The sequence below is a fragment of the Acinonyx jubatus genome, chromosome B2 (assembly GCF_027475565.1).
Source record: "Acinonyx jubatus isolate Ajub_Pintada_27869175 chromosome B2, VMU_Ajub_asm_v1.0, whole genome shotgun sequence".
Taxonomy (NCBI): Eukaryota; Metazoa; Chordata; class Mammalia; order Carnivora; family Felidae; genus Acinonyx; species Acinonyx jubatus.
The window spans coordinates 107,036,533-107,052,774 of record NC_069385.1 but is presented as its reverse complement, the minus strand read 5'-3'; the positions used below and the strand labels follow the sequence as shown (position 1 = coordinate 107,052,774).

The following is a 16,242-nucleotide window of genomic DNA, read 5'->3' as shown; positions in this document are numbered from 1 at the left end:
AGAGAGCTGTTTCTATAGACCAGGTAAACCTTTTCTGTAAAGAGCCATACAGTAAATATTTTCAGCTTTACAGGCCACATGGTCTCTGTCATATACTCTGTCATATACTCAGACAAATACTCTGTCATATAGCATGAAAGCAGTGACAGATAGCAAATGAGTATGGATGTGGTCCAATAAAATCTTCTTTTCAAAAGCAGGCAGCCAGTCCATGGGCCCATGACCATAGTGTGCTGACCTATGCTACAGATCTTATTTTTTATTTACAACAAATATATTGTTTTAATAAATACCGCCAACTTTAAAATATGATGTCTGGGAATTGCTTTGAAATACTGTACGAATGAAAAGTAGACAGTAGGGAGAAAGGTTAAGTAGGACTAGCAAAACACAATTATTGTTAAAATTGGATGATGGATGCATGGAGTTCATTATCCTACTCTCTTATGAGTTTGAAATTAAAAAGCTTTTAAAAACACAAAGTAAATCAATGAACCAGGTCTACAAGAAAATGAATTTCTTCACTTTACTGTAAACCTTCTAAAGCACATTTGATATTCTGAAACATAATTAACAGAATGCAATATAAAACATTCTTAATGTAAATCTACAAAACTAAAATGAAAATGCTTATCATATAAAAATTATACCAGCATAAAACCCTTAACATTTTCCATAATTTGAAACCCAGGTTCACCTCATACAACTCTTAAATTAATATACTAAGTTTATTCTCATCTTATCTAACAAAATATGTTATCAATTTCTGGTTTAAGAATATAATTATTTTCATAGGGGATATGCTATTTATGTTAACATGTAATAGGTATACTATTTTGCAAGTAAATTACTAATTTTTTATTCCTCAGTTTTAAACTCTGGGCAATAAATATTAACGGATTAAAACCCACATAAACAAATGCTGCTTAAGGTCTTCAACAACTAAGAGTGTAAAAGGAACCTCACACCAAAAGGTTTGAGAACCTATGACCTAAACATTCTCAGTGCTGTCTAGTTATGTTTATCGAGCATATGAACAGCCTACGTATCTGAACAATAATCGTCACACAATAGCGTTAACCCTCTATGAAGGCTACCAATATACCCCCACAAGAGGAAGATACTTAAACCTTCCACAGAAACATTCTTTTCAAATTGCCCAGTATGTCACAAATAATGTATCTACAGGAAAAGAAGAGTTCTAATGTGTTGTCCCACTTATGCGAGTAATTGTCTCCTGAACTAAGAATAAACTAAAACGAATATATGGCAGCAGACATTTCTAATAAATGTGCTACCTCCCCTCAAATCAAGATTTGCCATGTCACTCAATGCAAGAAACAAGAAATTAAGCTAAAAAGAGTCTTAAGGAAAGAATGATTGTGCAATTTCTCAAAAAGAACACACGTGTTTTTTAGGTGTTCTATGTTTTTTCTCAACATCCAGCAATACAGTGATTTCAAATATTATCAAAACTAAAAAGTAATTTAAATTAGGCTCATGGAATTATTATGATACTTGAGAAAAACAGAGAACCTCTCTGTAAAAACATTTCAACTATCCAAGAATATAATCAACCTCAAAGTCCTCTAAATCTAAAACTAAAATAGTAATAAACAATCCATAACACAGATTTGAGCAGAGAATCGTAACGAGAGCAAACAGACTTATGTGACTGTTCATTCTTTTATAAAGATGAACCAGTACTTATTTTTCAAATACAGCACTACTGGAGCATTATTAACCTATTTTGCCCCTTCTACATACGGCTATTTAAACTATGAAGAGACTATTCCATTTTTACTTCGTTAAGTACACATTTCAAAGTTAAGTTTTAGAAATTTTGTTATTTCTATTGTCTTTTATCAAATGAATAAACTTGAAATAGTAAGAAGTGTGATGCAGAGACATACTCACATCATACTCTGTAATTCTGCTGCAAAGCTTACCGACTTCCCCGCACTTCTTCCACTACTTGAAGTGGCAGTAGACATTGGGCTGGCTGCAGTATTAGTCATCTAAATAAAAAAGAAATAAGGCTTACAAAATGTATTTAACTATAAACAAATGCATGGAGAGTGGAAGCAATTATAAATTACTTCAAAAGTATAGAAAATTTTAAATTTCTAGTTTTTACATAAATCTGATTTGTTCCTATTAATATTCTTTATTAAATGAAATAGCAAAAAGGAAAAACTGCTTAGTCGAATATGATATCAAAAGTTACCGACTTAAGTGATACACGTTTTAGTACAAATTTTACAATAAATAATGGAAGAAAAAGAGTCATTAAAATAACAGAACTCCATGGTTTCCAAATACGTTCCGGGGATCCCTAAGGTTCACTGGCAATATTTCAGGGAGCTCCCAAGGGGTCTCTAAGCACACCCTCCCAGTTCCATCCAGAACAACAGAACAACTCTGATTTTTCTATTCATGTACTCGGGTTCCAAGTGAGCGTTAATACAAAGAACTGCACAGCTGCAAAACACAAAATTAGAAAACCAATGCATAACCTAACCCCCATTTGAACCAAACCCTAAAATATAAATAATAAAAATAAAGTCAATCAGCACATCAGAAGTAAGTAGTGTGATATTTTATCTTATGGTTAACTAACTCATCAATTTAAAATGTGACTTCTCCCCCAATAAAATCAAGCCGATGCATAATAGGAAAAGTAGATGCCAAACCTGATATATGCTGTTTTATTTAATGCATGTGGCAGTCCTATAAACAAGAATTAGTGAAAATAACATCACAATAAAAGTAGATAAAAGCCTCAACTATTACTCGGTAAGTGCTCAATAAATGTTAGCTATTATTTTGTATGTCCATATAAACGTTGCAATATAATTTCCTTACAATAAAAATAATTTGCAGATTTGAACATATGATAAAAGAAAGTAGTACTGGGGCACCCGGGTGGCTCAGTTGGTTTGGTGTCTGAATCTTGATTTTGGGTTCAGGTCATGATCTCATGGTTCATGGGATCAACGCCCACACCAGGCTCTGTGCCGGCAGCTCCAAGCCTGCTTGGGATTCTGTGCCTCTCTCTCTGCCTCGCCCCCTTGCATGCATGCACGCGCGCATGCAAAATAAATAAACTTTAAAAAAGAAAAGAAGAAGCTTTTCAGAAGTCAACAGGACAGAGGACTAAGATAAACAGCAGGCTAGCTGGTTAGCTAGATCTGAGTGTCACAATATCCTTCTGTGGCAAAGCCAACTATCTGCCAACAGAAGTCATGGTCTAGTAGAGGGCCCTTAGGGCCAGGCCAAATGCAAGAGCAAAGAAAAACAAGGGAAATAGTTTCACTCAAACTGAGCCTGAAAACCAAAATTCTAAAGCACGTAAAAAAGCTGATGCTATTAAAGACCATAAACTTGTGTTAAGCCTGATTTCTTTTCCACAAAGATTTTTAAAGTAAGTCCTTTTTTCTACAAAAATATAGGATAAGAAGCATCACGATTAGAACTCAGGTTTTAAAAAAAGAGCAAAAAACAATTCACATCACCAAATCCAAGATTGGGGGAAAACAGACAGGAACCCAACTACTTCTAGGAACGGTCCTACAGAATCAGAGCAGTGATTTAAAACAAAAAAAAAAAAAAAAACAAGGAACCTGGCTCTCCCAAGAACCTCAGAAAATGTTTCCCTCACCCAAGAGAATACTGGCAAAGATATGCTATCATGGAGAAAACGTTAAACTCAAGGATTGTGTATTAACCCCAGCCTCCAAAAACAGGATTTAAGTTGACTCATGTCAGATTTGAAGACATGTCAGTCTGTGGGATTGTCCTGTGGCCAAATGTCCTGTTGACGTTGCTGGAGCAGCCTGCCCCTTTAGTCACCCCACTTTCACTCTCTCTGAAGAGGAGACATTTCAGAAAGTAAATTCCTATTAAAACAGCTTTCTTCAGTTGTCCCCCTACTGCAAATGTTTCACATCAAGAGTATTTATCGGTAAGAGGTAAAAGGTCCCAATCCTAGTTTATTATAACCACGATCATCCTTCCACAGTCAGTTATTTAATTTTTACATCAAGCAGGTGAATAACATTTTTCTGACATGATGAGCTGATAGCTCATTAGAATCTTTAAAATAATTATTTCCCATACCCAAATTTTGTTTGATTTTAGATAATTAACTTTAGACATAACTTCTTTACACATCAAAGTCAAAGTCCTATCATCCCAATGCTTTATTTCCTTTCTCCTAGACATTAAAAAAAAAAGTCAGTTAAAAGCAGAAGCACTCAAGTCAATTTTCTCTAATAAATACAGTTAACATGGAACTGAAAACCTACTGTAATCTTCTCAATGGGTTAATGTCCTGCAGTCGTTTTAGCTTTCGATTGAAATGCAGCTGTTTGCCATATTTTACAAAATGAATTCAGATGTGCAGATGGAGATCTAGATTATTTCAACATGCCACAGTTTAAATGTGAACCCGAGGACTAAGTTCATCTCTGATTAATACAGATTGAAACCCAATCATTAAGTCAATAGTCGATACCATATCACACCTGTAAAATCTTGTTCCAGAGTAGAAAAACTGACATCTTTTATTTTAAAACAATGGAGCTTGAGGATATACCCTTTTCCTCAGAAAATACCATAATGAAAAAAAAATGTTTTAACTGTAGTCAAGTTATACATTACAAATGTGAATTAAACAAAAAAGTAATGAACATGCTACTGGGTTTCTAATTACAGCTCATATTTTTGTTGCTAAATGACCAAAGAAGAAATACCATGAGACATCTTTGGCTTAAAATACCTCAAAGAGTTGGAAACTTTATCACTAGTTATAGCACACCAAAACAACATAAATATCTGTGTTGTGAAATCCATCAGTCTACCCATTTATTAAAAGTGGAATGTTTTATCATTTCTTCTATTACATCACTGCTGAGGAAAATTAATTCAGCAGACCTATGTACTGATTCTGAGTATGAACAGTTTCAATTCCAACCATGCATAACCTGAACATCCCACATACATAAATTAATAGAAAACTGTTACAGTCAGAACATTCTCATTTTCATAGAACTCCAAAGGCAGGAAGCAATTAAGGTTAAGCTACCACTATTATACACTGCATTTTAGTTTTGTTGTTTAAAAACAAAACAAAACAAAAAAACTCAAGTTACATCATGGCATAAATTTCTCTCGCTGTGAAAAATAATTACCAAAATGATCAATCACTGAAAATGTAAAAAATAAAATAATTTAATTATACACAATTTTAAAACTTTTATACCTAGTATTTGGGATAACACAATGGTAATTCCAATATATTTAAATAAGTGGACTTCAGAAGATATAAAGCTCAAGTGTCCATACAATTACCAGGTAAAACATCTCATGAATAATCCAAAGAATAGATGATTCATGTGTAACTGTCTGGAAATCAACAATTCTCCTGAAACTGCTGATTGTATTTTCATAACTAAAAATCATTTGTATTCACTTACTACATATTAAATGAGTTCAGAACCTAAGATAAGATGCATCAATCATAGCACTTCTCATACTACAGTGTAACTATTTCCTTGTCATCAAACTGCTACCTGCGTAATGATAGGGACACTGATTTTTCTGTAACTTTGGTGCCTAAAGTACTGCCTAACACTGCTGATGCTCAGTAAATGCTGGGTGAATGAACAAACTACTGAACAGTATAACAAATACAAAGATAAAAAAGACATGTCTCTGCCACTGAGTAGCTTAGAGCCTACTGAAGTTCATCGATCAGATATATTCAGTGGAATGATGTTGGAGATAAGGCACAAGATACTATGGGACAAAAGTAGGAACTAAGACCTGTCAATTATTATGGGGAAACTGTCCTGAGATTTAACACTTGTAAAAATCTGAAAATAAAGCATATTTAGCCACACTAAAAAAAAAAAAAAAAAAAAAAGTGAACAGCACATCTAAACTACCCATATGCCAGTGGATTACTGTAAGTGCAGAAGTGAAAAGTACTCTGAAAACCATGAAGCACCATAAAGAGCAATGTATGATAGTAAATACTCTTCCTTCCCATTCATTCAACGAGCAATAATTTTTCTTAAAAACTACATTCAACGAGCAATAATTTTTCTTAAAAACTATTAGAACAGGAGTAAGTACTTCCTAACCAAAATCAGTTTGATTCTAATTGGCATACATAAGAAGATACAAATACTCATAAGCAACACCCAATGATCAAAATGACAAGTTACCAGCTCTAAGCAGAGAATCGCCATCTTAATATAATTACCAAAGACTTCATAGTCATAGACAGAAAAACTCTCCTCTGTAATATACTATTCCCCAGTACATTTTCCCCCACCAAACCCGCTTCCCTGTCCAACATCCTGATTCTGTACGAACAACGCAACTCTTTAGTTGCCTAAGTTCAAAAACTCCAAGGCATTTTTGATTCACCAGCTCCTCTCCTGCCTACCTCCATGCAATCTGGTCCTGGCATATTTTCTCTTAATAAAGCAATTCTAATTCAATCCTTTCCTTTTCAATCTCGCTTTAATAAATACCTTTACTAGAGTATCTTTTAAACCCATCTCCCACCTTTCTAATTAATTCTGCATACAGCTCCAGAGTACTCATTCTAAATATTGGTTACTCCTTGAAGCGCCTAGGTGGCTTAGTCGGTTAAGCATCCAACCCTTGGTTTCCACTCAGGTCATGATCTCACAGTTCATGGATTCAAGCCCCGCATTGGGCTCTGCCCTGATAGCACGGAGCCTGTTGAGGATTCTCCATCTCTGCCCCTCCTGCTCTCAAAAAATAAATAAATAAACATAATAAACAAGTAGTGGTTACTCCTCTACTCAAAGCATCCAATAGCTCTCCTTCCCCTGGAGGATAAAATTTGTCCAATATCAGTCCCACAGGACCTCTGCAGCCTCCTTTCCCTACAGCAGTCAAAGCAAATGTCCAGCATCTCCCAAACCATCCCAGGTTCAGAATCGTTAGCCTACAGTTCTTCCTACTTACAGTACCTCTTGTTTCCTCTCCACCTCTCCAAATCCCAGCTGCCTAGAAAAGCCCAACTGAAGCTCAAGGTCTCCAAGACTTCCCAGACTCAACGATCTTCAGGAAGTCTCCTTTCCCTGACATTTAATGTTTTCATTCGCTAATTCTTTTGTTTAACCTTAAATACTTCCGTGCACATTAGTTTATTAATAAACTTCCCCAGCTATTGGCAGATGACTGCCCCTCCTCCTTCATAGAGAAATGAAAAGCTCTTACTTACTTCCTCCTCTCTCCTCAACCAAAGCCCCTGTATCTTCTCCTGATTCCCTCCTCTTACAATCTAGGCACTTTCTTCTTTAAAGCTGATGCACGACCTGTGCTTTGGTGTATCCATTCATACCTATTTACTGGACACTGACTGCCAGCCAAACACCGTTGTTAAGAGCTAGGGATAGGATAGTGCCTAAGCTAGACAAAAGAAATGTCTTATAATGCAGGAGACAAGCATATAAATATAATGTCAAGTCATGACAAAGGCTATGAAAACAAATTAAACAAGCTGTTTTCAACCAGGAGGTGACATTTAATATAAGATCTGAACAAAGCCCGGGATGGAGTTCTGGAGAACTTCCAGGCAAAAAGAACAGCAAAGTACCAAGATCTTGAAGCCAGTGTGGCTCAAGGGAAGGGAACAGAGGGGATATGCAGTAGAAAATAAGGCCTGACAGTTAGCAAGTGGCCAGGTGATATAAAGCCCTCTAGGCCATGGAGGTTAAATTTTAGTTGAATATAATGTGAAGCTAATACAGAACTGTGAAAAGGGAAGTGACTTGAAATGTTTTAGGTTTTAAAAAGATAACTGCCATGACGTTATACTGCAAAGAAGCAAAGGTACAAGTGAGAAGACCAGTCAGAAAGTTATTGAAGTTGTATAGGCAAAAGAGGACGGTGGCCTGAATTAGTGGTACAAGGAGATGGTGAGAAGTGGTCAGCCTTCTGGAATATATTTTGAAGACAGAGCTTATTGCCGATGGATTAGACATGGAGTATGAAAGAACAGTCAAGGAGGACTCTGAAGTTTACTCCGAAGCTTGGGGCCTGAGCAACTGGTTGGATGGTGTGCCATTTACTGAGATCAGGAAAACTGAAAAAGGAAAAACAAAGAAACCAGGAGTTCAGTTTATGCCATAGTAAGTCTGAGACAACTATCAGACATTCAAGGGGAGATGAAATCCTGCAGAAGTTGTGTGACAGATGTTGTAAGACAGAAAACTGATATAATTCATGGTCACGGGGTTCTGCTAAGGGTAATTACTCAATACTGTAGGTTCTGATAATAAGGACCAATCATCTCTCAAGTTCAACTTCTCCACCTGTGAAGAATAATTTCTGCCGGTCTCAGAGGAGTGTTGTAAAGAAGACAGTGGCTACCACATAACGGGTATTCAAAAAATCTATTTGAATTGAAAAGAATATCAAAACATCTGTGAACCACGAAAATTCCTGATAGGCAGATATAAACTGTCCATTTACATATCCTAGTTGGCTACATGAGCAGTTACTTTTTTTTAGGAGCACAGTCAGACTGCTCAGAGACCTGTGAAGCTGTATTATTATGTTTTTCTTCTTTAGTTTCGTATTAATGCAGGTTTCTATTTCAAGTGCTTTCACATCCAGTACTCTCTTAGGGAAATACTGAGTTTCAAAAAAAAAAAAAAATCTTTATTCTTTGGAAATACGGTTCTTAAAGTGCACTGCCAATGTGCCCGTCAGATCATCCTAAAATACCTAACATTCAACCCCTGACAAAATGGCAAGCTTACTTTTCCCATATTAAAACACTGTTGTTTTTACATAAAGTATCATATACTTGAGTGACTTAATAGTTAACTTTTCAGACAAGGGCAAAAATTTTTAGTCAACTATATTGTCAATAGTAAGTGTAATTGACAAGAATGTCAAGAAAGGTCTCTCTTAAACATCAGGATGCTCTCCCACTCTAGATTCACGTTCTAGAAATATTTAACCTTATGAGGAGTCTATTTTAAATATAAACAAGTCAATAAACTATCTGATGTGGTTAAAAACACAGTTTTTAAAAGAAAAGGGAATTAGAGATTTACTGTAGGCATGTAAAAAAAATTGATGAATTTGTATACGCATTTCAGAGTTTATAAAGGGTCTTTCACCTGTACTACCTAACATTTTTTCACAATTACCCTCCAAGGCAAGTATCATCCCCACTACCAATGAGGAAGCAAAGAGTAAAAACTGGGGAAACGTCACAAATCTAACAAAAATCAGGCTTTGATCCAGAGTAGCTGACGCACAACCAGAAATATTCCATCCATGCCCATACATTTTTTAACAAAAATTCATTAACCTTCTCCAATTCTAGTGCCTTAGGTTTTTTTCATTTGTAAACGATGCCCATCTCCTTTAACACGCTAAACTAATGTGAAATTACTGAAAAGTTGTACACATAGTAAGTAGTCAGGGGACTTGTCATTAAGTTGTCTTAGAGACTTGCTAACTTTAAAAGTTCAAGAATTCTGTGCTTAAAAGTCAATCTTAGGCAGGTGGATAAACAATTAGACAAAACTACAACTACACCAGTTGGCGGGAGGGGGACCAAAGACATCTGAGGTTCAGAACTACAGTTTGAAAAAAACTAATTTCATCCAAATCCCTCATTTTTCAGGTGAGGAAACTGAAGTCCAGAGGGGTTTCTTGAACTGCCCAAGGACACATCACTATTTAGTGATACAGCTGGGACTAAAACTGAGTTCCCCTGACTCCCGTCCAGAGTTCTTTCTACTATCCCACAAGGAACATACAAATAAAAGTTGATCCTAATTAACTCACAAGACCTCCACAATGTGTTTGTCATAGTGAACTTTGTTGTGAAATATCTACCTATGCCGACTCACAGTTTCGCAGTAAACGGCTAAACTGTGTCATTTATATTCATATAATATTTTGCATTTATAAAGTGCACTCACATAAATTATCCCAATGTATGCCCTACGAATTCAATGAACACACTATTTTTTTTTTCAGCAACTACTACATACCATATGCCAGGCAGCATGCCATCTTCGTACTCATTACCTTATTCAGCCTTCAATATCCATTCACTATCAGCCAGATACTATCAGAGGCAGTAATACAATGCAAAAAAAAACCAACAGACCCATTCCAGCAAGTGAGCACCTCATCAGTATCACCTAGTAAGGGGGAATGACATGTCTGGATAAATAAATGAGATACAGCATTTAGCACAGGAGATGGAACACATCAAATGCCCATGAAAATGGTGGACCTCCCTTAGCAGTAGTATGCAGTTGTTTAGCGTAGAAAATATATTCCAACCAGATCAGTAAAGCGCCATTACCAAGAGTTATAGTATTGTTAAAGAGAGCAACCTCGGGTAGAGCCTATTATACTCTATGCTGTTTTACAAATAAAATTTACAACAACTTTTGCAGATTTAAGATTAGTCTTTACTAGAGGTAGTAGGTGGAAAAGCTGAGACAAAACCAATTAAAATAAAATGTCTTTGTAAAGACAATCTATGTAATTCTCCTCTATGGTATTCAACAATCCTGTGGAAAGGCTGGAATGAGGTGAAATGCAAATTCCATTTTACAGATGAGGAAATTGAGGCTCAGAGAAGTTAAACACCTTCACTGGAGTCACAAAGAAAGAATATGGTAGAAAAGGGCGAAACCTAGGTTTGCAGAATTAGTCTCAAGTACTCTTTGCACCTATCCACAATGCATCCCAGAACATCAACATCTCTTCCAGATATGTTATTCAATAAACTTAAGGCTAAAACAGCTAATATTTATTGGGCACTGACTTATATGCTTTGCTGTACCCAACACTGCACCCAACACATCACATGGATTATCTCATTTAATCCTCAGCAGAGTGAGAACTCAAACCAAGTGTGTTTGACTCTCAATAAAATATTTTACCTACCACAGTATAAGTTAAATTAACACAATAAGGCATTTGGCTACATTATTTTTCTTTATTATAGAACAATAAGCAAAATCCTTCCTGGACATCCTAAATAATAACAGACAGATTTCTGGCTGACTTCACTATTCAACTTAACCATAAAATAAAATGGGTATTATTTTCAACAAGATTACTCAATCTTCTGATTTGACTGACTTAGCCTAAATTTCTTTACAGCTTTCTACACCAAAAGATCATTTATGTAGGGAAAAGCAAAAACACGAAAACATCACTTATGTAGAGAAAAGCAAAAATCAAACTGTCCAAGATTTCCATCCAGTATAGGGAGAAAAGCAAAAATGTTTAAATGAACAGGTCACTTGCTGGCCTTATTCCAGATATCTCATCTATTATTTAAGCACACAACCAATAATTCTCTCAATACTTTAGTACATTTGTGAGACTGCAATATAATTAATCCCCCTAAAAATTACATATTACAAACTTCAACAAGTAATAAGACTAAAAGTAGGGTGGCCGTATTATTATGTGATACCAACTGGGACATTTTTTATATGAAAGGGGCTCTATTAGGATAAAGAGGCTCTAAACAATGACTGTCCCAGAAAAGTTGGAGTTTACAATCACCCTATATAAGAGCAACCCATTTTGATTTGTATGTTATGGGCTATTCAAATGCATATTTCATGAGCTTTAAGTTTTTGGCCTACATCTAACGATTATCTTCAGCCTTGAGATCAAGGGCACTAGGCCAGAGTTAAGGGTGCTACCTAAAATAAAGTTTTTTTTTTTAAGTTTTATTCTCACACTAAAATAATGTGCTTAAAAAAGAAAAAAAATCTACATATCTCAAAGAAAGGAATCTCATCAATATCACCGAATTCCAGACTTATCTCTTCAAAAGTTTTGAATATTGATAACCACAAAACTATTTCTAAAATGGCCCAATGCTCAAAGGTTATTAGTATAAATTATCAACTTGCTTTATTATACAAAAAGTTACGAAACAAAACAACAAAACAAAAAAAAAAGCACTATCTTTCAAATGGAAAACAACTTTAGGAATAAAAAAGTAGAAACGTTTTCACTGAAACTTAACCGAAGTGATAAAAGATAGTGGAACCCCATGGTCACAATACAGTACAATAATGATTAAAGGAAGTGCCAGCTAGTATTGTTATGGCTTTCCAGATGAATCTGGCATTGGCTGTACAACCCAAGGAGTCAAAAGAACAATTTGCTTTAATTTGTCAAGCTGTAAATAAGTACTAACAGACCCAGGCTTTGAACTATAGTATTTGAGCAAAAGGCATTATTTGAATATAATTATGATTCCCTAAGGCAATAAATGTTCCAAGAATTGGCTTCGACTTAAAATTCAATCAAATCAAGAAGTGAAACGCGTCTCAAAGTCTAGATTCTAGGCTTAAGCTGCCCAAAAGGCAGTGAACTAGCCACTTTTGGTTATTTATATTTAAATTAATTAAAATATAATTTAAGTTCTTCAGTGCACAAGCCACATTTCAAGTGCTCAAGAGCCACTTGATGCTAGTGGATACCACATTAGTACAGCACAGATTACGGAATATTTCCATCATGGCAGAAAGTTCTACAATATTGGACAGTGCTTCTATGGACCTAGGCTGCTCTAGATCTTTGCTTGAATACTCCCAGAGATTAAGAAACTTGCAATAATGAATTAAGTGCAATGAGGTGCATTCTCTTTTTGCAAAGTACCATCAAAAAAAATTGATCCTCATGTTCAGTCAAATCCAGTCTCTTTGAAACGTCCACCAGAAATTCCAAGAGGTCCATCCTCAATTTGGTCGTCAAGTAAATCTGTGCACAGCTAACGCACTTCCGTTTTCAAAATTCTGACTCCTAACATATACTAAGACCCTGTCTTTTCCTCCTCTATTGATACATACTAATTTCTTTCAAAGTAAACAGTTTAAAGTTTGTATTAACCTCATGGAGTTATGCTAATTCACCCCCGTGCACATTAACAACACGTTAGTAACACATGTTAGTATCCTCTCTGTCAGATACTTCATTCCACTCTTCCTATGAATCTACTCTTACCAGACCTTCAAGTGTCTTGACTTTTAATTTAGAAAACAGGGTCACAGTCATTTTGAATTTCTTAAAACATGAAAACTAAAATTAATTACCGTTAACATGTAATTTGATCAGTGCCTAATCAGTGTATTACCTCACATAATCGGGGCAATTCTGGGCTAGGCTACTACCACCCCCATTTACAGACCGGAACACCCGGCAAACGCAGGCTCGATAATTTCCGCAGGGGTCACAGATGTGGGCTCAGCCCACAGAAAACAGAGTCGATCTTTCCCTTTTCCTGGATGCTAGGCTTCTACTAACGCTACTTAACTCTTCTTCCGCCCCGGGCATAAAGCACTTTCCTTCTCTAAGGGTTCCTCCCCGCAAAACACTACCCAGATGAGGCGCGGAAGGTGCTCCTTAACACGCCCCAGCCACGCCAGCTCCAGCTCGCCTGCCCAGCTCCCCTCGCCCCACGCCCACCCGCCGACGGGGAGGAGTCAAGAGCCAGCTCCACGCTCGGCGGGAGAACCGGGTGCTGAGCCCGGCCGGCGCCTCGCGCTACCGTCCTCCCTTCAGCCCTAGAGTACAAACGCCAATTCCTCCCCCGCGGCCGCCCCGGGGCAGGGGTCAGGACGGGGCCGGGCCCACGGACGCGGGGCTCGCCGCGCGCCGTCCATCCCGGTTCGCAGATCCCTCCCCGCCCGCCCCGCACCGCCCCCCGCACCCCCTACAACCTCCGCTTTAAGAACACTTGTAGGCACGGCTGCGCGTCCCGCGTGGAGAATGTGGGGAGAGATGGTGCGGTTTCGGCGGCGGCGGCGGCCCGGGGCACGCTTGGAAAGGGGCGGGGTGGAGGGCTGAGAGTGTAGAAAGGGAGAAGGTGGCTCGGCTGGGGCAGGGGTGGGGGGGCACAAGATGGCGTGAGCCCGACTATCCGTGGGGCGGGGGCTGCGGAGACGGAGGAGGGAGCGCTGCAGACGCCCCTACCACTAGCTGCGCGGGCTCTGGCGCATGCGCGCTCCACCAGGTGGCCGTGGTCTCCTTTTCCGAGCAAGCAACTTCCGCCACGCTCGCCGGGGGCGGGGCGTAGTGGAGTGTACCGCAGCCACTTTCCCCGCTGCGGGCCACCGTGGTCCGAGCGGCGGACCTCAAAGCGGTTCCTGCTGGGAGGGGAGTGGAGTCGTGCTGAGACCCGAAAGGTGTTCAAGGGCCAGGCCGTTCTTTAAGAGTCGAACCGAGAGGGCTAGGATTTTCGAGGGCTTGGGTGACCGATACTGGAAGTTTGTTTTCAACTTTAGAGCAGAGATTGGCCCGTGTAAGGTTCTGTCCAGGAATTGGGGTGAACCGGGATCTTAACCGGATTGTGCTTTTAAAATGGGGAGGAGAAGCGGAGAGATCAAAAAGGCCTGCTCCCCCAAGGGGCCGCAGTGCCGGGGTGTGGATATGGAACCCTTTCTGGACAGTGGGACACCAGCTCTTCCGCAGGCTCATGCACACCACAGTCTTAGGAGAGGCGGTGGGAGATGATGATCCGCAATGAATACCCCTCACTCCCACCGCCAGACTCATTGTAACAAGTTCAGGCATTTAACGACCACGTTTTTATAATTGAAATCTTTTTCCATTTCAAGGATGGGGGGGGGAGGAGGATGATCCTATTTTTTCTTTAGGATTTTGGCCTGTTCCTCATTTTTAAATCTTGCACCCCCACTATTAAACTGCACGTCGTGCTCTCAATTTCCGTGATATACCTATAGTTCTATAATACAATCGTCAGTTACTTCAATTGCTTTCACTGTGTATGAAGTCTTGTTATTTATGTTTTTAACATTCTTTTCAGTTGTTAAGGGAAGAAAACAATTACCCATGCTTACGTCCACTCCTATGACGTCGAATATAAAGTATTTCATAGAGATTCAACTATCAACCTTCAGTCGGGTCTTTTAAAGCGTTTACTGCTTGTTATTTTCCTATGGATATTTGTGTTCTGAAATAAGCTTTGCTTTCTACTTGCTTACATTCTTTACAAGAGCAACTTCTTTGACTGTTTCCTCTGGATCATACTTGACTCTTGTGTGTTTAGTTCTCTTTAATCTCCCCAATACTTCACTATTTGCCAAATACTTAAAGTTCTAAAATAATACATTTAGAATATAAAGACTCACCATAATGTGTAAATCAGGGCTCAATGCAATATTGGGCAACGTGTAGAACATAAGGAAGAGAAAGTAACAATTTCATAATTTCTTACAAAGGAAAACCGATATACACAGTAGTTGAAAAGCCCTTTCAGGTACATTACCAAGAAAATAATTAGGAGAAAGTTAAGAGAAAAATTGATATTACATCTAAGGAAATATAACCCAAAGCAGATCGTTTCAATTAAAATTACATTCAGTAAATGTTGCCATAATACTTGCATGGGCGTTTTACCTGCATCACGTGGAGGCCAGATTTGACCTAGCTTTTCAGAATAGAACACAGATCTTACTCTCAGGCTACTGGTGTCTAATCTACATATAATCACGCACAACAGGAGTTACTGAAAGTGAGCCATGGAGAACGGAAACTGAATTAAACCAGGCACTAGTAAAGGGAACTCAAAAATTCACTCTTAGGAAATTGTGAATTGTGCTGTTGGCAGAGATCTTAGCTTTGAAGTCACATGAGTTATCCTAGTGTTCCTACCTCCTGGAATCTATTAAAATTCATTTTTAAAATTTGATTTAGCCATAATTTTGTTTGTCCTTTGAGAACGCAGCTGTACACAAAGGGTCAAAGTATCTTCCATTAGATGAATATAGAGTCTCCTAAACAATCAACACTACTAGGGTATCTTAATTATAACAAAGCTAAAACAATGAAGCTGTTGCTGAAATTAAGACATTCGTAACCACCACCTCTCAGAAAAATACATGATTTCCAAAGCATGTGGAGAAAGCACCGGGAGACCAACTGAATGCATCACACCACAATAATGTCTCTGTCCCTTAAACAGAGCCGTTCAAGGAAAATGAAGCGTTGTGACCATAGACGTTCACATTCCTCTGGCATAATACCCTCATATAGAGTCACTAGTGCAAAAAGAAAGTGTAGATAAAAAAATGCCTCTTGGCATCCTAAAACTGATTGCGTTAAGCAATAAAACAAGCCCCAATTCTCCAAATACCAGAAGCTATTTGGAAACATCTCTGTGATGACCTGGTA

General features: G+C 38.0%; 2 protein-coding genes across 11 annotated transcripts in view; one reads left to right on the top strand and one right to left on the bottom strand.

Annotated features, from left to right (window-relative positions):
- Nucleotides 1–14,039, bottom strand: part of SUPT3H (SPT3 homolog, SAGA and STAGA complex component) — a 530,133-nt gene extending 516,094 nt beyond the window's left edge. Inside the window, exons 1-2 of one of the 2 annotated variants that reach the window (XM_027057634.2) lie at nucleotides 13,770–14,039; nucleotides 1,918–2,018 (exon numbers count right to left, since the gene is read on the bottom strand). In XM_027057634.2, coding sequence (XP_026913435.1) covers nucleotides 1,918–2,018 — 101 coding nt within the window. In that variant the 5' untranslated portion in view covers nucleotides 13,770–14,039. Of the gene's footprint in view, nucleotides 1–1,917; nucleotides 2,019–13,769 lie in introns of those variants that run through there. The other variant, XM_053222732.1, reaches the window with a different exon arrangement.
- Nucleotides 1–16,242, top strand: part of RUNX2 (RUNX family transcription factor 2) — a 325,283-nt gene that overhangs the window by 41,266 nt on the left and 267,775 nt on the right. The window lies entirely within an intron of this gene.